The sequence below is a fragment of the Hemiscyllium ocellatum genome, chromosome 11, assembly GCF_020745735.1.
Source record: "Hemiscyllium ocellatum isolate sHemOce1 chromosome 11, sHemOce1.pat.X.cur, whole genome shotgun sequence".
In the NCBI taxonomy this organism is placed as follows: Eukaryota; Metazoa; Chordata; class Chondrichthyes; order Orectolobiformes; family Hemiscylliidae; genus Hemiscyllium; species Hemiscyllium ocellatum.
The window spans coordinates 97,635,353-97,656,584 of record NC_083411.1 but is presented as its reverse complement, the minus strand read 5'-3'; the positions used below and the strand labels follow the sequence as shown (position 1 = coordinate 97,656,584).

At 40.0% G+C, this 21,232-nt stretch overlaps 1 protein-coding gene across 1 annotated transcript in view; it reads right to left on the bottom strand.

Annotated features, from left to right (window-relative positions):
- prps1b (phosphoribosyl pyrophosphate synthetase 1B) overlaps positions 1-21,232 on the bottom strand; it is a 54,492-nt gene that overhangs the window by 13,049 nt on the left and 20,211 nt on the right. The window contains exons 2-4 of the mRNA XM_060832741.1: positions 19,399-19,582; positions 17,283-17,381; positions 9,421-9,545 (exon numbers count right to left, since the gene is read on the bottom strand). Coding sequence (XP_060688724.1) covers positions 9,421-9,545; positions 17,283-17,381; positions 19,399-19,582 — 408 coding nt within the window. The remainder of the gene's footprint in view (positions 1-9,420; positions 9,546-17,282; positions 17,382-19,398; positions 19,583-21,232) is intronic.

Sequence of the window (21,232 nt, the reverse complement as noted above, 5' to 3'; positions counted from 1 at the left end):
TTTACTGAATGGCAAAGCAGCCTCAGTGAACCAAATGGCCTACTCCTGCACCTATTTCTCATGATCCTATAAATGATTGAGATTGGATGAAAGAGACAATTAAATCAATAATTTGTTGGGTTTGAAACACTGAAGATCAAAAGAGGAAAGGACAAATAGACTGGAAAAACATGATCCATAACTGTTCTTTTACACATAGTTTACAGTATTCTAAAAGTGGCCTAGGAGAAAGTGAGGACTGCAGATGCTGGAGATCAGAGCTGAAAATGTGTTGCTGGAAAAGCGCAGCAGGTCAGGCAGCATCCAAGGAGCAGGAGAGTTGACGTTTCGGGCATGAGCCCTTCTTCAGGGAGTTTTTGGGGAGTGTTGCAAGTTATTTGTAATAGCACCATTAATCTGGGATGATCTGATGTGTTGCGAATAGGTTAAGTTATTCTATATTTTGCTTTCTTTTGTATGTATTTCATTTGGTAATCTTGCAAATAAATTTTGTTTTGATTAAAACTAGGCGCTTGACCCAGCTTCGTCACTCCTGGAATATCCACGTTACATCTCAGAGAGTTACGTTCACAGATGTACAGCACGGAAACAGACCCTTTGGTCCAACGCGTCCATGCTGACCAGATATCCCAACCTAATCTAGTCCCATTTGCCAGTACTTGGCCCATATCCCTCACAACCTTTCCTATTCATATACCCATCCAGATGCCTTTTAAATGTTGCAATTGTACCTGCCTTCACCACTTCCTCTGGCACTCCATACATGCACCACCCTCTTCATGAAAAAGATTCCCCTGAGGTCTCTTTATATCTTTCCTCCCTCACCCTAAACCTATGCCCTCTATTTGTGGACTCACCGACTCCAGGGAAAAGACTTGGTCTGTTTGTCCTATCCTGCCCCTCATGATTTTATAAACTTCTAAAGGTCAGCCCTCAGCCTCCAACGCTTCAGGGAAAACAGCCCCAGCCTGTTCAGCCTCTCCCTATAGCTCAAATCTTCCAACCCTGGCAACATCCTTGTAAATCTTTTCTGAACCCTTTCAAGTTTCACAACATCTTTCCGATAGGAAGACGACAAGATTAGCACGCAATATTCCAACAATCTCCTGTACAGCCACAATATTACTTCCCAACTCCTGTAGTCAATACTCTGACCAATAAAGGGAAGCATACCAAACGCCTTCTTCACTATCCTATCTACCTGCGATTCCACTTTCAAGGAGCTATGAACCTGCACTCCAAGGTCTCTTTGCTCAGCAACACTCCCTAGGACCTTACCATTAAGTGCATAAGTCTTGTTAAGATTTGCTTTCCCAAAATGCAGCACCTCGCATTTATCTAAATTAAACTCCATCTGCCACTTCTCAGCCCAGTGGCCCATCTGATCAAGATCCCATTGTAATTGGAGGTAACCTTCTTCGCTATCCACTACACCTCCAATTTTGGTGCCATCTGCAAACTTACTAATTATACCTCTCATATTCATATCCAAATTATTTATATAACTGACGAAAAGTAGTGGACCCAGCACTGATCCTTGTGGCACTCCACTGGTCACAGGCCTCCAGTCTGTAAAACAACCCTCCACCACCACCCTCTGTCTTCTACCTTTGAGTCAGTTCTGTATCCAAATAGCTAGTTCTCCCAGTATTCCATGGGATCTAACCTTGCTAACCAGTCTACCATGGGGAACTTCTTCGAATGCCTTACTGAAGTCCATATAGATCACATCTACTGCTCTGCCCTCATCAATCTTCTTAGTTACTTGTTCAAAAAACTCAATCAAGTTTGAGACATGATTTCCCACGCACAAAGCCATGTTGATTATCTCTAATCAGTCCTTGTCTTTCCAAATATGTTAAATCTTATCCCTCAGGATTCCCTCCAACAACTTGCCCACCACCAATGTAAGGCTCACTGGTCTATAGTTCCCTGGTTTGTCCTTACTACCTTAAACAGCTGCACCACATTAGCCAAACTTCAGTCTTCTGACACCTCACCTGTGACTAGCGATGATACAACTATCTAAACAAGGAGCCCAGCAATCATTTCCCTAGCTTCCCACAGAGTTCTAGGGCACACCTGATCAGGTGCGAGGGATTTATCCACCTTTGTGTATTTCAAGACATCCAGCACCACCTTCTCTGTAATACGAACATTTTTCAAGATGCCACCATCTATTTTCCAACATTCTATATCTTCCATGTCCTCCTCCACAGTAAACACTGATGCAAAATACTCGTTTAGTACCTCCCCCACGCCTTGCGGCTCCACACAAAGGCCACCTTGCTGATCTTTGAGAGGCCCTATTCTCTCCCTAATTACCCTTTTCTCCTTGATGTATTTGTAAAAACCCTTTGGATTCTCCTTAACTCAATTTGCCAAAGCCATCTCATGTCCCCTTTTCGCCCTCCTGATTTCCCGCTTAAACATACTCCTACTGCCTTTATACTCTAAGGATTTACCCGATCTTTCCTGTGTGTACCTGACATACACTTCCTTTTTTTCTTAACAAAACCCTCAATTAAACATAGAACATAGAAAACTACAGTGCAGTACAGGCCCTTCGGCCCTCGATGTTGCACCGATCCAAGTCCACCTAACCTACACTAGCCCACTATCCTCCATATGCCTATCCAATGCCCATTTAAATGCCCATAAAGAGGGTGAGTCCACCACTGCTACTGGTAGGGCATTCCACGAACTCACGACTCAGTGAGTAAAGAATCTACCCCTAAAAATCCTTCACGGTAACTCAGCTGGTGTGGGAATTGAACCCATGCTGTTGGCACCATACTTCATCACAAACCAGCCATGCAGCCAAACGAGCTAAGTGACCCCCAGGGGTCGAGTCATCCAGCATTCCCTACACCTACCAGCCTTTCCTTTTACCCTAACAGGAACATACTGCCTCCTAGACTCTAGTTATCTCAGTTCTGATGGCTTCCCATTTTCCAGCTGTTCCTTTATCTGTGAACATCTGCCCCCAGTCAGCCTGTGAAAGTTCTTGCGTAACTCTGTCAAAATTAGCCTTCGTCCAATTTTTAGATCTGGTCTATCCTTTTCCATCATTATTTTAAAACTAACAGAATATAGTCACTAGCCCCAAAATGCTCCACCAATGAAAACCTCAGTCACCTGCCCTGCCTTATTTCCTAAGAGTGGGTCAAGTTTTGCACCTTCTCTAGTATGTACACCTGTTTAAAACAACGAGCAAAGTTAGGGTCCAGGCTACTTTCTTGAAATGTTTTGAGGGTCTGGCCTGGCCTGGCCTGGCCCACAACAGATTGGAGAGTCTTTGCAGGATTTGTTCTGTAGTTCCAAATTAGGATTAGTGTTGACCGACTCAAAGGTTGAGAGTGGCAGGTGTTAGTGTCTTTTACTCTGGGTGTTGATTTCAGTTGGTTTAAACAGTGCTTGGGGTAGCAATGGCTATTTCAGTCACAAAGAGCTTTCGGGGGTGGGGGGGGGGTGGGCGGGGTGGAAGAAGTGACTTTGGTGCTTTCACAAAAGGTGAATAAAAAGTAAAGCTGCTGAAATTAGCAGACAATAATGACAGCAGTAGCCCAGTAGTTAAGCTTGGTGAGGAAGAGAGCGAGGATGAGCAAACCCATGGTCGTCAAAGGCCTGGTGAGGAACTGTTTAAATATATTCATGAATTGCCAAATTTGATGAGAAGGATATGGAAGCCTTTTTCATCTCATTTGAAAAGAACACTAAACAAATACAGTGACCACTGACCATGTGGGCTTTGTAGGTAGAGCTAGTGAGGTTGTCACATCAGAGGTGGTATCTGGACTATATGAGGAGATAAAGAAAACCATTTCAAGTGCACATGAGCTTGTGTCAGAAGCCTACAGACATTTCAGGAATCTAAAGAGGAATGCTGGTCAGACCCACATTGGGTTTGAAAGGATCAAACAAAGTAATTTTGATCATTGGATAAGGGCATTAAAAATACAGCAAACTTAGGACACTCTTAGAGAGACAATTATTTTGGAGGAATTCAAACATTTACTATCCTGAAGCTGTGAGAACTCATGTGAAAGAGTAGAGAGTTAAAAGGGCAAGACCAGCAGCTGAAATGATTAGTGACCATGAGTTGGTCCATAAATCAAAGCGTAGCTTCCAAACTCAATTTCAATCCATGAGGGATAGAAATTGAGAGAGAGAGAGAGAGAGAGAGAGAGAGAGAGAGAGAGAGAGAGATCCTCACATCGAAAGGGAAACGTAGATCTTGAAGGGGAAAGAGAAATTTAAAAGCTCCGGTGTATTAAAGTAGGTCACATGAAATCAGTATTGGTGAGTTAGGAAAAGCATTCGGAAGCCAGATGTAGGAAAACAGGATAAACCATGAATTTTGTGGGAGTGGTAACAGAGGCTAGAAAGTTGCACCAGTATAACCAACTTCGACGAGGTTGTGCAAGGAGGAAGTGTCAGATCTTCTTCAACCATATACCTGCAAAGGTAACATTTACTTACACAGGCCAGGAGCAGCAGGTAACGAGGTTACAATATTAAGAGACAGGATCCTCTCAATCTGTGACTGAAAGATATGTACCTCTGAAGGAGTACTGCCAGAAAAGGTACTAGGAATAGGAAGAGACAAGAGATGCTCAATTATGTAGAGTGTCCAGTGAAGAGTGGAGAAACTGTGGTAGGAGTACTGGACAAACTCGCAGCTCCAGGAATACAATCTGTCCTTGCTAACGACATAACTGGTTCACAGGTAGGAGTACTGCTTAGTATGGTTGAAAAGCCAGTGGAAACTCAGGCAAAGCACGACACATATCCTGGGATTTTTCCTGATTGTGTGGTAATGAGGTCACAGTCACCAGTTGAAACAGAATAGATCAAAGAGTATAGATAGGAAAGTGGAAGCGGAATTAGCAGACCCCCCCCCTGTTTATTCGAATGCCTGACAAACCAGGAGCAGATAGATGACAAAGCAGACATCTTTAGCTCAGATAAATTAACTGAGTGATAGCGGAAAGATGAAAATTTAAAGTGGTTGTATAAAAAGGCATAGACGGAAAAATAATCTGAACATATCCCTGAATGCTACTATTTTAAAAATGAGATCTTAATGAGGAAATGGAGACCATCACATATTCAGGCAGATGAGAAATGGACAGAGGTTCATCAGCAGGTTACAGAATAGAGGTGTTGAGAGTGGCACACAAAACTACCAGTAGAGGGTCATTTGGGGATAAGTAAACCCCAAGCTAAAATACAAAAACTTTTTTACTGGCCTGAATGCACAATGATGTAGTTGAATTTTGCCAGACATGTCATATATGTCAGGTAACTGGAGAACCACAGGCAGTAATAAATCCCGCACCTTTAATATCTATTCCTGCATTTGAGGAAGCATTTACAAGAGTCTTAACTGATTGCACAGGATCCCTACCTAAAACGAAATGTGGAAATCAGTATTTGTTAATAATTGGATGTGTCCACTAGATTTCCAGACTCATTCCATTACACAATGTCACAGCTAAAAGGATTGTGAGGATTTACTCAAATTTTTCACTAGGTACGGACTACCCACAGTGAAGATCAGATCAAGGGTCAAACTTCACATTGAAATCATTAATGGAAGTTATGGACAGCTTAGGAATAAAACAATTCAAATCTACTATCTAGAGTTGCAGAAAGTGCTTGAAAGGTGGCAGACATTAAATGATCATGTTGAGGGCTTATAGTCAAGACTACAAATGATTGGGATAAGGGAATTCCATCTATACTTTTTGCGATCAGAGATGCACCAAATGAATGGACCAAATTCAGTCCATCTGAATTAGATTTTGGGCATGAAGTGAGAGGACCACTTAATTGATTAAGGGGAAGCTGGTAAGTCATAATTCAGAGACCACATATTTGGACCTTGTGTCAAATTTTTGGGAACAATTAAATAGAGCGGGGGAGTTAGCTAGACAGCGTTTAAAAGTATCACAACATACAATGCAGCAGGAGCAGAAAGAAATCAAAAACTCTCAACTTTTGCTATCGGACATAAAAGGTGTTAATGTTACTTCCAGGGATAGGTTTAGTGGACTTATCAAGTTAAAAGGAAACGGAGTGAGGTGAACTATTTGAGAAGGACAGAAAGGAATCTCAGAGCATGTCATGTGAATATGCTCAGAAGTTATTTTGACAGGGAAGGAAAGCCAAAGGGAACGGTGTTACTGGTTACAACACAGAGGGAAGAACCAAGTTCAGAGGATTCTGAATTGGACATTCCTCAAATTAAATTGGACAATGAGGAAGTTGTCAAAAATTGCGGGAAATTATTGAGTTGAGTTTCCTTCCAGAGGAAAATTGAAATGACCCGAAAGAGTTCTTACTATTGCATGGGGAGGTATGTGGAAATAAACTGGGAAGAACTAACCTAATTGTGTATGATGCAGATTTCGGAGACACTGTTCCAAATAAGCAACATTCTTACAGGCGTAACACTCTAAAGTTGGCACAGATTCAAAAAGGAGATTGAACACATTCTTCAAGATGATGTAATCGAACTGAATTACATTGACTGGAGCTCACCCATTGTAACTGTGCCAAAACCTGATAGTATCTAATGGTTATGTGTGGACTATTGCAAAATCAATGCAGTTACAAAGACTGATGCACATCTGATTCCACATTTGGAAGAGTGGGTTGAAAAGGTGGGACAAGCAACTTGTATTTCTAAGTTGGACTTGCTCAGCAGGGACCTACTTCTGAAAGAGCGAAGACAATTCCAGCCTTCATAACCCTGAATGGACTGTATCAATTTAATGTCATGTCATTTAGTATGAAAGATGCTCTCTCTCTGACATCTCTCCCACAAGAACCAGTATTGGATTGTTCCTTTTTTTTTTGCAAAGGTGTGTTTTTGGGGATTGTTGCAAGTATTTGGAATAGCATCATTAAGTTCGGATGATCTGTTGGGTTTTTGGATAGGTTAAGTTATTCTATATTCTGTTCTCTTTCATTTGTGTTTCATCTGGTAATCTTGCAAATAAATTCTATTTTGTTTAAAACCAGATGACTGTGCCAGCTGCATCACTCCTGGAACACCCACTAACAACTAGCAAAGTTAGGGTCCGGGCTACTTTCTTGAAATATTTCAAGGGAGTCTGGACTGAGCCTCAACACTATTTGGCAACATGTCCCAGGGTCCTACCATTAGGTGTATAAGTCCTGCCCTGATTTGCTTTACCAAAATGCAACACCTCTAATTTAAATAAATGTAACTCCACCAGCTACACCTCAGTCCACTGGTTCATCTGATCAAGGTTTCATTTTACTCTGAGATAACCTTCTTCATTGTCCACTACACCATCAATTTTGGTGTCATGTACAAACTTGCAACCATATCTCCTACACTCGCATCCAAGTCATTTATATAAATGATGAAAAGCAGTGAACCAAGCATCAATCTTTGTGGTACATCACAGGTCTCGGGCCTCCAGTCTGAAAACAACCCTCTACCACATCTTTTGTCTCCTACCTTCAAGCCAATATTACAACCAATTGACTAGCTCCCCTGAATTCCACGAGATCTAATCTTGCTAACCAGTCTATGTAGAACTTTGTCGAATGCCTTACTGAAGTCCATATAGACAATGTCTACTGCACTACCTTCGATCAATCTTCTTTATCACTTTTTCAAAACAAAACTCCATCGAATTAGTGAGATGTAATTTCCATCGCAGAGCTATGTTGACTATCCCTAATCAGTCCTTGCTCTTCCAAATGCATGTAAATCCTGTTCCTCAAAGGAGGTTTGCAGACAACACGAAAATATTTGAAAAGGCTGGTTACAAGAGGGATGTGGAGAGATATTGATGGGTTAAGTGGGCAAAAAGTTGGCAAATGGAATAGAATGAGAGAAAATTTTGGAAGCGAGACCAAAAGAAAAGTTTAAAATAGAGAAAAGCCGAAGAAAGCTACAATACAAAAAGGACTTTGGGGTAATTATGCATGAAACACAGAAAGCTAGCATACAGGTGCGCAAGGTAATCAAGTCAGCTAATGGAATGTTTGCCATTAATTTGGGGGCATGGGGGTGTACAGTACAAGATTAGGTAAGTCTTACTACAATTGTACAAGGTGCTGGTGAGACCACATTTGGAGTACTGTGGACAGTTTTTGTTCCCTTATTTAATGAAAGATAATTTCAAGGGAGGCAGTTCAGAAAAAGTTCACTAGGATGATCCCTAGTTTGGAGGTATTGTCTTATGACCACAATTAAATAGTTTGGGAATCTATTCACTGGAGTTTAAAGAGTGAGAGGTGATCTTATCGAACCATACACTATTCTTAAGGGACTTGATAGGGTAAATGCTGATAGGATGTTTCCCCTCGGGAGAGAGTCTGGGACCAGAGGGCATAGCCTAACAATTAAGGGATGCCAATTTAAGTTTGAGACAATGAGGAATTTATTTTCTCAGAAGCTAAGAATCTTTAAAACTCCTTGCCAGAGAATTGTAGGAACAGAGTCCTTGTATATATTTAATGATGAGACAGATTATTGATCAATGGGGGAATCAAGGGTTAAAAGGGAAAAGGCAGAAAGTGGATGTGAGGAATGTCAGTTTCAGCCATGACCCTACAGAATGATGAAGCAGATTCGAGGGGCTAAGTGGCCTAAACTCTTGTTCCTATTTCTTCTTGTCTAATGGATCCATCTTAGTAGCCTTCTAAAATATCAAGATTTTACAGAATAACCAAAATGTTCCCCTAAAAAAGCACATGATCACATCTGCTTGAAGAAGGTATCACACCATTCATTTGAAATGCAAAAATATTGTGATTAGACACTAGCTTCTTCTGAATTTAGGAGAGTTATTATAGTAGCATGAAAATGGCCCTGAAATCCGATTTTGGTGGAACATTGACAAGTATTCCAGACTTGCATTAACTAGATATCTTTTAAGAAATGTTTAAAAGGCACAAAGACTACAATTACAACAAAGTATGAACTTAATCATTCTAATTAATTAATTTCAAAACTAGTTCAAAAGCTCTTAAAACTGAAGCACCTTAGTTCAGAATTTCTTTAAAACAATATAAAACTACAAATAGTTACATTCAATATAATATTTAATGAAAAACAGCACTGAATTAAAACAAGAGTTGGTTTATGTTAACATAAAACAAAAGGACTAAAGATGCATTCCGATGAGGGGCTACTGGACTTGAAACAAACTGTTTTTCTGTACATGGATGCTGCCAGATCAGATGAGTTTCTTGCACATGTTTGTTGTCCTTTGGTATTTCCCTGCTAATATCAAAGAGAATCCTTTCCATAATAGCAAGGAAACCACAAAAGGATGTATAATTGATCACTGTTCTGATAATGAGTGTTTTATGGCCCTCCAAGGTGAAAGTTCTGCCTGTAATTTTATCTTTTGCAATCTTCTGACCACCTACCTTTTGGCTCCACCAGCATCTGGAGACACTATGATGCCGTTTTTCCATTCTGGGATATTCTCCTTAATCCACTTTAGGACTGCTGGTTCAGCATACAGGTTATCTACTGGAATATCAAAGAAACCCTATGGGACAAACAAGAGTCAGTGGAATTCCGTGTTATACAAGCATTCACAAGGAGTAGGAAGTTTTTATTCTATTATTGGAGAAAACATGCAAGATATTTTCATAAACACATGGTTAAATGGCATAATATCATAATAAACTAACAAACAAAAAATCATAATGACATACATTTGTCATTCTACTTAGAAGATTCTAAATTTTCCCAATTCTCAAAAATACTGATCCACACTGGGATGTGTGTGTTGATTCCTGATGAAGGGCTTTGGTCCGAAACATCAATTTTCCTGTTCCTGGATGCTGCCTGACTTGCTGAACTTTTCCAGCACCATTCTAATCTTGACTCTGATCCCCAGCATCTGCAATACTCACTTCTGCCTGTGTATGTGTGCAGGTCAGTCCTCTGACACTTTGTAATAACTGTCTGAGGTATTACATCCAAGTTCAACCCCCCCCCCCCCCCCCCCGCACTATGTACCCATTCCAGTCCTAATCACTGGAAGACTAGCATGTATAAAACTTTTGCCGGAACAACCAGTAATGGCAGATCAGCAGAATACATTGGGAGAGTGAAGCATTTAAAAGCAGCTTTGAATTAAGAAAGGGGAATGTACTCAAAGTTTGATACCACAGAAATGAAGGTAAGCAATTGTTTGATGAAATTTTCTTTTCTTGTCGTAATAGTACACTGACTTAGAAGACATAGGAACAGAAGACAGAAAGGTACAAACTTCAATCTGAATAAGTAAAATTGGATCTTGGCCAAATGGACCAATGGGCTGAAAAGTGGTAGATGGAGTTTAATTCAGATAAACGCGAGGTGCTGCATTTTGGGAAAGCAAATCTTAGCAGGACTTATACACTTAAGGGTAAGGTCCAAGGGAGTGTTACTGAACAAAGCTCAGGTTCATATCTCCTTGAAAGTTGAGTCGCAGGTAGATGGGATAATGAAAGTGACGCTCAGTATGCTTTTCTTTATTGGTCAGAATATTGAGTACAGGAATTGGGAGGTCATGTTGCAGCTGCATAGGACATTGGTTAGGCCACTGTCGGAATTTGTGTGCAATTCTGGTCTCCTTCCTATCGGAAAAATGTTGTGAAACTTGAAAGGGTTCAAAAAAGATTTACAAGGATGTTGCCGAGGTTGGAGGATTTGAGCTATCAAGAGAGGTTGAACAGGCTGGGGCTGTTTTCCCTAGAGCATCGGAGACTGAGGGGTGACCTTATAGAGGTTTACAAAATCATGAGGGGCGTGGATAGGGTAAATAGGCAAAGTCTTTTCCCTGGGATCAGGGAGTCCAGAACTAGAGGGCATAGTTTTATGGTGAGAGGGGAAAGATATCAAAGAGACCTGGGGACAACTTTTTCACGCAGAGGGTGGTACGTGTATGGAATGAGCTGTCAGAGGAAGTGGTGTAGGCTGGTACAATTGCAACATTTGAAAGGCATTTGGATGGGTATATGAATAGGAAGGGTTTGGAGGGATATGGGCCGAGTGCTGTCAGGTGGAACTAGATTGGGTTGGGATATCTGGTCAGCATGGACAGGTTGGACTGAAGGGTCTATTTCCATGCTGTACATTTCTATGACTCCAAATAAAACAGTAAGTGCACTAACCAGTTGTAGATTTCATCAGGGTCAAAAGGTGTGGCACTTGAAAAGCACAGCCAGTCAGGCAGCATCCAAGGAGTAGGAGAGTTGATGTTTTAAGCATAAACTCTTCATCAGGAATTCAGGTCAAAATGGGCAGGGAAATCTTCTGCTGATCACCACTTACTGCTCCCCTTTGAAATCCATGTTTAAGTACTTCTTGGAAGCATCAAGGGTGGCAAAACTGCAGAGTATATTAAGGATTTGGCATTTTACAATGTTCATCAATAAGAGTGGCTTGACAGCACCAGTACTCACCAAAGCGGTCGAGTCATAAAAGGCGTAACTGTTGAGGGAATAAACAAGAATGCGAACAGCATGCTGACCAATCTGCCTGCAGTATATGTCCATGACAGTACTGATATGTCCTGCCCTAAATTGAAGATTCAAGTCTGGGCAGCCACAAAGCACTGTCAGTCGTACCTCCACGAATATTCATATCCTCAAATGATGATGGAACGCTACATATCAGTTCTAAATCTATTGGAGTTCCCCAGCATCATACATGCCAGTCATTCTTCAGCTAATTGAATTATTCCAATTGATATCAAAAAGCAACTGAAAGCACTGGATACTATAGAGGTTTGGGCACTGATAATATTCCAGAGTAGCACTAAAAACTTGTGCTCCATAACTAGCTATGTACCTAGCCAAGCACTATAGTTACATTTATCCAGCAGTATAGAAAATTGCACAGGTATGTCCCACATATAAAAATGACAAACTCTAAGAGTCTATTCTTGATCAGTAGAGTGACAGGTTGTTGGGGATAATCTGCTATCGGGGTACCTACATTGGGGCTAGGGAGGGGAGCACCATTATTAAAGCAGACACTGTCAGGTACCAGCTAAAACACAGCCATGTGAAGTAAACCCAGCCACTGCAGGACTGCCTGCCTGGGGCCACATTCCTTGGGGATTGGAACATGTCCGTCAGTTTCAGATCATCCTGTTACAATCTCATTGTTAATTAAGGAAACCGGTAACTATCGGATAGTGTAAATCGCACCGATACTACACTTGATTGATAAAGTACTTGCTAATGCCTCCGCTGACGTCAAACTCATTCAGGTCCTGTGTTAAATGATAATACCTGTATATTCAACTATGGAGAACTATTGTGAACGCCCAGACAGCCAGACGCATGGCAATGAGGAAACCCTTCCAAACAATAAACTTTTAAATTACAAGATCGGAAACTGCTGAACCCAGGATGTCTGCCCATTGTTCAGCACAGCAGGAGCTGGACAGGTATCTAGGGGCAGCCAATAGAGACACTAATCCCTTCACAGACAGGTGAACCGACCAATGAGAGATCCGAACTAGGGGAACCTGACCGGGAACTCGAGGAAGCGCGAAGTATAACTGCTCCAGGACCGTAGAGGAAGACAGAACGCCTTCTCCAACGAATTGCATGCCTTTGAATTCGTTGTATAGTTTGCCAGTCTTGATTCTGTAATAAACGGTGTTTTTGCTCCAAACTCTAGCCGGTGTGATCTCTCCTTCCAAAAGAACACGTGGAGACGAGACTCTACGGGTCCGTCCCAACAAGGTGGTGTCATCAATATTGCCATCAAGTGGCCCCTGCTTAGGAACCACCTTACATTTAAGTTTGAGTTTGGTCAGAATCACTCAGCTCCTGATCTCATTACAACCTTGACTCAAACATGGATTAAAGTGATAAGCTCCTAAAATGCGGCAATAGCAATAGAGTTCAACATTAATGCAACATTTTACTGAGTATAACTTCAAGGAATCTTAGCAGAACCACAGCAAATGGGAATCTCTCCATTGGTTGGATTCATACATAGCACAAAAGATGATGTTTGTGATTACAGGAAGTCAATCATCTCAACAGGAGTTCCTGATGCTAGTGTCCTAGGCCCAACCATCTTTAGGGCATGATCTTCCTTCCATCATATGGTCAGAAAACATGATGTCTGCTGATGGCTACACAATGTTCAGGAATCCTCAGACACTGAAGCAATCCATGTCCAGGTCTTACTGCACTTGGACAATATCCTGATTTGCGCTGGCAAGTGTCAAGTAACATTCACACCACACTAGTGTCAGGCAATGACCATCTCCATTAAAAAAAACCATTACCCTTGACATTCAATAGCATTACCATTGCTGAAATAGTCATTATCAACTTCTTGGGACTTATCACTGACAGTAAAGTAAACCAAACCATATATGAATACATTGGCCACAACAACAGATCAAAGGCTAAGAATCCTGTGGCAAATAACTCACCTCCTGACTCTCTATAGCCTGCCCAGCATCTATAGGGAACCTCATGAAATGTTCTTCACTTGCCTGGATGAGTGCAGCTCCAACCATATTCAAGAAGCTTGATCATATCCAAGACAAAGCAGTCTGCTTAATTGGCATTACAATCACAATCATTCGTTCCATCCACCACTGACATGCAATAACAGCGTGACAGCACCTTCTAAGCTCATGACCACCATCTTCAAGGACAAGGCGAGTAGATACACGGGAACACCAGTGCACCCAAATTCTCCTCCAAGCCATTCATCAGCCTGACTTGAAATACATTATTGCTCCTTCACTATTGCTGAATCAAAGTCCTGGAACTCCCTCTCTTAACAGCATTGTGCATTTACTGACGCCAAATTGTCTGTAGTGGTTCAAGACAGCAGCTCAACACTACTTTCTTGACTACAGTTAGACGTGCACAATAAAAACTGGCGCTGCCTGCAAATCCCACAACCCTCAAAAAAGCCAAACTAAATCCATTAAACTAAACAAACTTATGTATTTTTAATCTAGATAAGAGTAATATTTCAAACTAATTAGGTTTTAAAGTTTAAACAAAATACAACAGAGATGACACAGATGTTTTGTAGCCGCAGAATGAGTGAGATGATGGACACTAGTGACACACTACATCTACACAGCAAAGATTTGCAGGTCAAGAAGATATAGTTTAGAGTGAATAAGCTGAAGTCCAAGCTTCAAGCACACAGGGAATATTATCTAGATGCTTTGTTCCAGAAGGCAGTCACCCCTGTAGGTTAAGCACTTGAGATGTCATCCGTTATAGGCGACAGGAAGGCATAATGAGGAATAAGGTACATATAAAGATCCAAAATTTAACACTTAAGGAGCCTCAGCCTAATAGTTACCTAATAGCACTGTATTACAAGAAGCCAGTGATGTGGGACAGTGAGAAAGTATGCAGCCGAGTCAGGGAACGTATTAGGAAGATTGGATACTCTTTCTCAACTTCAGAGAAGGATGAGTCCTGAACACTACACTCCCTGCCTGCTGCAAGGTTAGTGCCATCTCTTTGGGGTCAAAGAAAACTCGAGGTAAAAGGAAAGACTCGGTCATCATGGTCCACATGGGCACCAAGGCCACAAATTAAGAAAGAAAGTGGTGTACATTTTAATTTAGTCCCCAAGATAAATAAATTTGAGAAAAGAGCAAACAGGTATAAGGCAAATAAGATCAAAGTTGAATGCATGATTCAAAGATCTGTGGGGGAAGAAATGGATTTAAATTCATGTGGCACTGAAAAACAGTTAGATGTACCATTGGGAAGGACAATGCATGAATCAACTTAATCTTAAAGGGTGGGGGAGAAGAGAAATAGGAGTAGTTGTGTGTTTGTAGGACTTAGGTGAAGGAAATTATAAATCTAAAGATAAAGGGAAGGTAATTGTGCATAGAAATGATATGGATAATGATAACCAAGAGTCTGACAGGAAGGAACAGAACACATTACTGTGCTCTCATATTTATAATACAAAACTAAAGGTTTTCTATCAGAATGCCTGCAGCATTTGTGACTAGATAAACCGATGGCTTAATTAGATGAGGATGATTAGATAAAATTACATAGTCGGGGTTGAAAAATTATCAGTGTTCAATGGTATTTGACATTTTGGAAGAGTAGGTTATTAGTTTAATTGCCAAAAGGCAAGATTAGTTTGACCTTGCCCCGGAAGATTAATATATAAGATCAGCTCGAGTGAAAATTAGAAATGGCATGGGAGAGAAGTATACGGAAGGATCTAGTGTATAGGTTCCCTAACTGTAGCTACCTTGTAGGACAGAGTATCAATCAAGAAATACTAGGGCTTGTAAACATAATGGACAATTTCACATTGAGGGAGAGCTTCGACTATGTGTTCAAGAAAGGATCTTGAGTAACGTGCTAATTCAATAAAGGTAATGATAAAGGAACGAAGACAGAGTTAGTTAAATTAGGTTGAAAAAACATGTTAATAAGGTAAGAGGAGAACCGTACAAACCATTTAGGTTATGTTTTATAACTGTCAAAGATATTCTGAGGAACAAACACAAAATTGAACAAAAATGTTGCATGAGTTAGTAGTAAACAATAAAATCATTGGCTTCCAAATTTTACAGAAATAACTATTAAAAGAGAGGAAACAGAGCATAAAGTAACAAGAAATATAAAACAAGTGGTGCAAGCATCTGCACTGCAAGAGAAAGTAACACTGAAACATAAAACAGAGAAATACAGGGAAACATGAAGAACAAGCATTTAGTTCTTGTCACCAAGGTAAAAACCACTAATTGCTTTCCAAATATAGTGGAATATCAAAGAGCAAAAGGGAAGACGACACGTAAAATAATCACTATCACTTGAAAAAACCTCACTAGGTTAATTAATTGGACCAATGGCCATCCAGTTCCATGGATCAGATAACCTATGTACCAGGGGTCTTAAAAAAAATTAACTACAGAAATATGTTGGGAGCATAGCTTGCAATCTTTGAACATTCTCTAGACTCTACAGATGCCCCAGCAGATTGAAAAACTGCAAATGTAATACTCTTTTAGATTAGATTAGATTACTTAGTGTGGAAACAGGCCCTTCAGCCCAATAAATTCACACCGACCCACCGAAGCGCGACCCACCCAAACCCATATCCCTACACTTACCCCTTCACCTAAAACTACAGGCAATTTTAGCATGGCCAATTCACCTAACCTGCACATTTTTGGATTGTGGGAGGAAACCAGAACACCCAGAGGAAACCCATGTCGACACAGGGAGAATGTGCAAACTCCACACAGACAGTCACCCGAGACGGGAATTGAACCCGGGTCTCTGGTGCGGAGAGGCAGCAGTGCTAACCACTGTGCCACCCACTCTTAATCATAATGAGAGGGAGACGCAAAACAAGGAAACAGAAGTCAATTATTCTGACATGAATTCCAGAATTTTTATAATGATATTATTAATCAAACAATACTAGGGCATTTAGAAAATCATTATTTAAAGAGGTGGAATCATTGTGGGTTTTGTGAAAGGACAAGATCATATATCTTTCAGGTTCATGGTGCAGGCTTGAGTGGACAAATGGCTTACTCCTATTTCGTGTGCTTTCAAATGTAGGAACATTGGCTTGTTACCACTGATCAAAGTTTGGGAGAGGATTTGTAGCTCGAGTGCTCGTTGTTGTTGTTGTGGTTCTGTTCGCCGAGCTGGGAATTTGTTACCACTGATGTTGATGAAATAATTCTTGGCAAGACAACACAAAAGCTGGGAATTGTCCTTTAACATTGTTACACGAGGTTATGTGAAATAGCAGCAATTATTTTGTGTTCAAAGTCTGTTAGTGATTTACAAGTTTTACACAGGTAGTTTAATGTGTATTTAATATTGCTGTATGATTACCTTTAATTGTAAAGTATGTAAAACAATAAGATTTGCTTCAGTGAGTTCAACACCTGAAGCAAGATTTTAATAATTAATTTCAGCTCTCTGCTTAGCTCCTGAAATGTCACTCGTAATACAATGTTGTACTCACTGAGAAGCACATTGAGTTTTGATATTAGTTCAGTGCTATGAAAGAAAACTGCAATAAAAATTGAATAGTTTTAGAAAACTGTATGCATTTACGGAGAAACCTTGATTATCCAGCATTCGATTATCCAAATTTCGTATTATCCGGATAAACTGTGTTATCTGGCATTTGATTATTTGAACAAAATACTCCCCGCCCGTGTCATTTGATAATCCTCTATATACCCATACTGTCCCAATAAAAATAAAACTGTTAATCCAAATATAGCAGAGTTTCTCACCTGTATTTGTGAGGCATGCAGATCCATGGTGATGATGTGATCTGCCCCAGCCACAGACAGCATGTTAGCAACTAATTTTGCTGAAATAGGAGCTCGACTCTGAAAATAAGACCAATTGAGTATTACAATCAAATCTCAGGCAGTGGTGTACAAACTGAAAAATAATTCTGATGTGTTTTAGACATCCTATCCAAAAATATTGTTGGCATTTATTTCATAAAGCACCTGTTTTAGATATTTAATTACAGTATTTTCAGGAAATTATGAAAAAGTTGATTTTAGTTTCCTGTTCAACTGTAAGTGCCATTATTGGGGGTCTGATAACAATGAGTAAACTCCAAGTTTTACCATGACTGAGAAAAATGGTAAAACTTTAGGAGTACGTTATTGTGAAAAGAAAAAAACAACCTCACCTTCCCCACTTCCTCCACCCTATGCACTCTTTGATATGCTCAGCTATGCCATTCCCCTCCGTAGCCTTTCTTCTTCTATACTGCTCAAATAGGGCAAATCATGCTGTATTCCATCTTTAGCTATTTAAATTATGTAGACAGCATCATCAGAGGCTTTTCATCACTTTACCTGGTTAATTTTGGAGTTTGAGACTTTTATGCCTCATCATTTAATGGGAATAAGGCTGATTTCTGACCAACTTGCATTTTTGCCCATTTGCCTTATAACATTTGGCTACAAAAGTTAGTTTTGAAAAACGAAGTCTCAAAACTGTACTAGCTTTGTGTGGAAAACTGTTTCCCATTTCATTCCTGAAAGATTTGAATAATTATGGTCCTTTGTTCGAGATTCACCCCAGTGACCAGAAAGGGTTTCTCCCAGTCCAAACTCTCTCTTCCCCTTTTACTGTGAATACTTCAATCAAATCAAGGAATACAATCCTAGCCCGTTTTAACCTCACCTTGTGTCTTAACCCTTGAGTAGGAGTGTCTTACAGTACTTTCAATCCAAGATCAACATAACTTTCATAACATTTGATGCTCAGACCTGCTTGTTCCTGTTAATGTCACTTAGTACTGTGCAAAGCTAAATATGAATTCTATCCAACTGTACTATAACATTTTAAAAATTAGATTTAGATTAAAGGTCTGAATTCAGTAACCTTAAAAATTATTTTTTGTACTTGTTCATGTTATCTAAATGTTTTTATGTACCTGAATTCAGATCACCCATTCTTATGTCATTAGAAATCAAGTTGCAAGACATTCTGTCCATTGACTGAATAGTGAACAGTTGTAAAATGTAAATGTAAATAGTTGTATTTGCAACTCAGATGCTTGAAAGATACCATTAGCTGCAACTTGCAAATTGGTGTACTTGCCCATTATCTGTTTCTTTTCCCTGCCTTCAATCAAATTTCTAACCAGGTTAATAATTTGTTTTAAATTTTAGCATCAACATTTAGCTAACAGTCACATATGCTGAACTTTAACAAATATCTCCTGCAAGCTCATAATGAACATCCACAGGCATTCCCCTTTCCAATATTTCAGTCAACTCTTTGAAATACTCAAATCTGATTCATCAGGCATGACCTATCCATTACAAATTCATGTTGGTTCTCTAATCAGCTAAATGTTTAAGGTCATCCTATTTTGAACTATAGGCTTGTAACTTCCTGACAAGCGATTTTAAGCTAATTAGCCTAAAATTCCATTGTTTTCCTATCACTTTTCTTAAATATTAGGTTGTAAAATTGTGTAGTGTGAAGGAACAATTCTCAAATCAAGAATTTCTGAAGAATATATTTAAGATTTCTACGACGATCTCCCCATTTCTTTTTAAATGGTTGGAAACCATCTGGCCTTGGGGGTATCACTCTTTTATCCCTTGAATCTTCCTCATTTATATGCTTTGTCAGATTCCACTTGATGACATGTGACAGTTGGTCAAATACCACTTCCTTGCTCCACAACCACCAATCCAGCCTGAATTATGCTAGCAAGTTTTAGTCACCCATTCATATCTATCCTTTTTAACTCTCATTACTCCTTTTTCCCGCTCATCAACTCCTATTTAAAATTCTCACGCTAGCTTCATGCTAACCCTAAATAATCTCTTAACATGAACCGGAAGTACTTTTAACTCAGAGCATAGATCCTACCTTGTCCTTCTTATCTTGTCTGGCGTATGGGAAGCAGGGTATGACTGCAGTGACACGGCAGGCTGAGGCAATCTTGCAGGCATTAATCATGATGAGTAACTCCATTAAATTGTCATTGATTTCTCCACAACCACTCTGTACAATGTAAACATCTTCACCCCGTACGCTCTCGCCAATCTCCACGCTGTTGGGTAAGGGTAAGAAATTAAATTAATGAAATTTTCTTTTGGTTACCCAAAGGACAGTGCATTACAAACTGCTAACAGCATACACAAAACATTTGACATCATACTGGCATACCTGAAAGGAGGCTGCAAAGACGGAGGGGGGGGTGGAATTAAAATTTTAAACATGACCAGGTCAGCAGTGCCCAACTGCAAGCGCCCAAACTATCCCTGGCTATATATCCAAGGACTGTCAACTTTAGCATATGTATCTCTCTCACACAAAAACAACCAAGCAATCCATCACCATATTTAGCTGGAACAGCTCAAATTCTCTGATTCTGCTCTGATGATAGTCCACAACTGCAACCCTAGCTCTGAACTTCCACCTATTCTAGGTTCTCCACCAATGTCTTGCATGCTCTGTAACCATGACGCTTGCCTTATCTGTTAATCCCTGTTTCTTTGAACAGCTAGCTACCCCTCTGAGTTGGGTCTCAGAAACCTATAAAATTTAACAGGACTAGATGGGATAAACATGGATGTTCCTGACGACCAGGGAGTCCAGAACAAGAGTCACAGTCAAAGGTTATGAAGTAGGCATTTAGGACTGATGAGCAGAAATTTCTTCACTCAGAGTGGTGAGTCTGTGGAATTCTCTGCCATAGAAAACAGATTCAGCCAAGATACAATGTTTTCAAGATGATAGATACAGTTCTTGGGGCAAAGGTTATCAAATAGTATGGGAAAAATGGGAACATGGTACTAAGTTGGATGGTAGAGCAGGCTCAAATGTCCAAATGGCGTCCTCCTGCTTGTTTTCTGATTATATGTCTCCACATTTCTATGTCACCTTCCTCCCAGGTACTGTACCTTTCTACCACAAAACCCCCTCAAATTCTGTTTTTGAAACTAATATTCCAACCTGAACACAAAAATTGTATTCGTACAGAAAATGGTGCATCAGAGGTTTAGTTAAAAAATAAATGGGCAGAGACAAGAAAAAAGGAAATATGGTGAGTGGTGATCAAGGATAGGTAAATATTGTGGATTTCAGGGTAGTAGCGCTGGAAATTAACATCGCTGAAGAAAGTAAGAAAACAGGTGGTGGTTGCAGCGCTGGGAGATGTCTATATGAAAGGGCAAAGCAAAGATCATGATAGTTAGTCAGCCATGTTAGTGGTGCAGGAACTAATGTAGATTAGGAAAGAATGGAATGTTGGGGATAAGCAACCTGGATATGGAGTAGCACAGTGTGGGATGAGCTGAAGTTTATGCAAGATGAAGGAATGAAGTATACAGCCTTGGAAAAAGGTCAAATTTAGAGGTAACAGAACAGTCCATGTGAGTTTTAGTAGCAGATAGCCTATTACAGAAGTTGGAAGTAGGCCTAACATTTTCTGGAACAAGAATGAATTGCATTGGAAATTTCCCCATTCCCTGTTGAAATTTTTCCATTCTGAACTAGCAAAAGCAACTTGCATATAACACTGTCAACATAACAGCAAATCAGGATTCTCAGCCAGTCCAACTAATAAATTTCTCCCACTACACAACCACAAATGACTAAGTTTTAGTTTAAATCCTATACATAACCTAACAGTATTTTACATGTGATAATGAATATTTGTAGCTGTCTTATTCAGTTTTCATAAACAAAATAAGTAAAC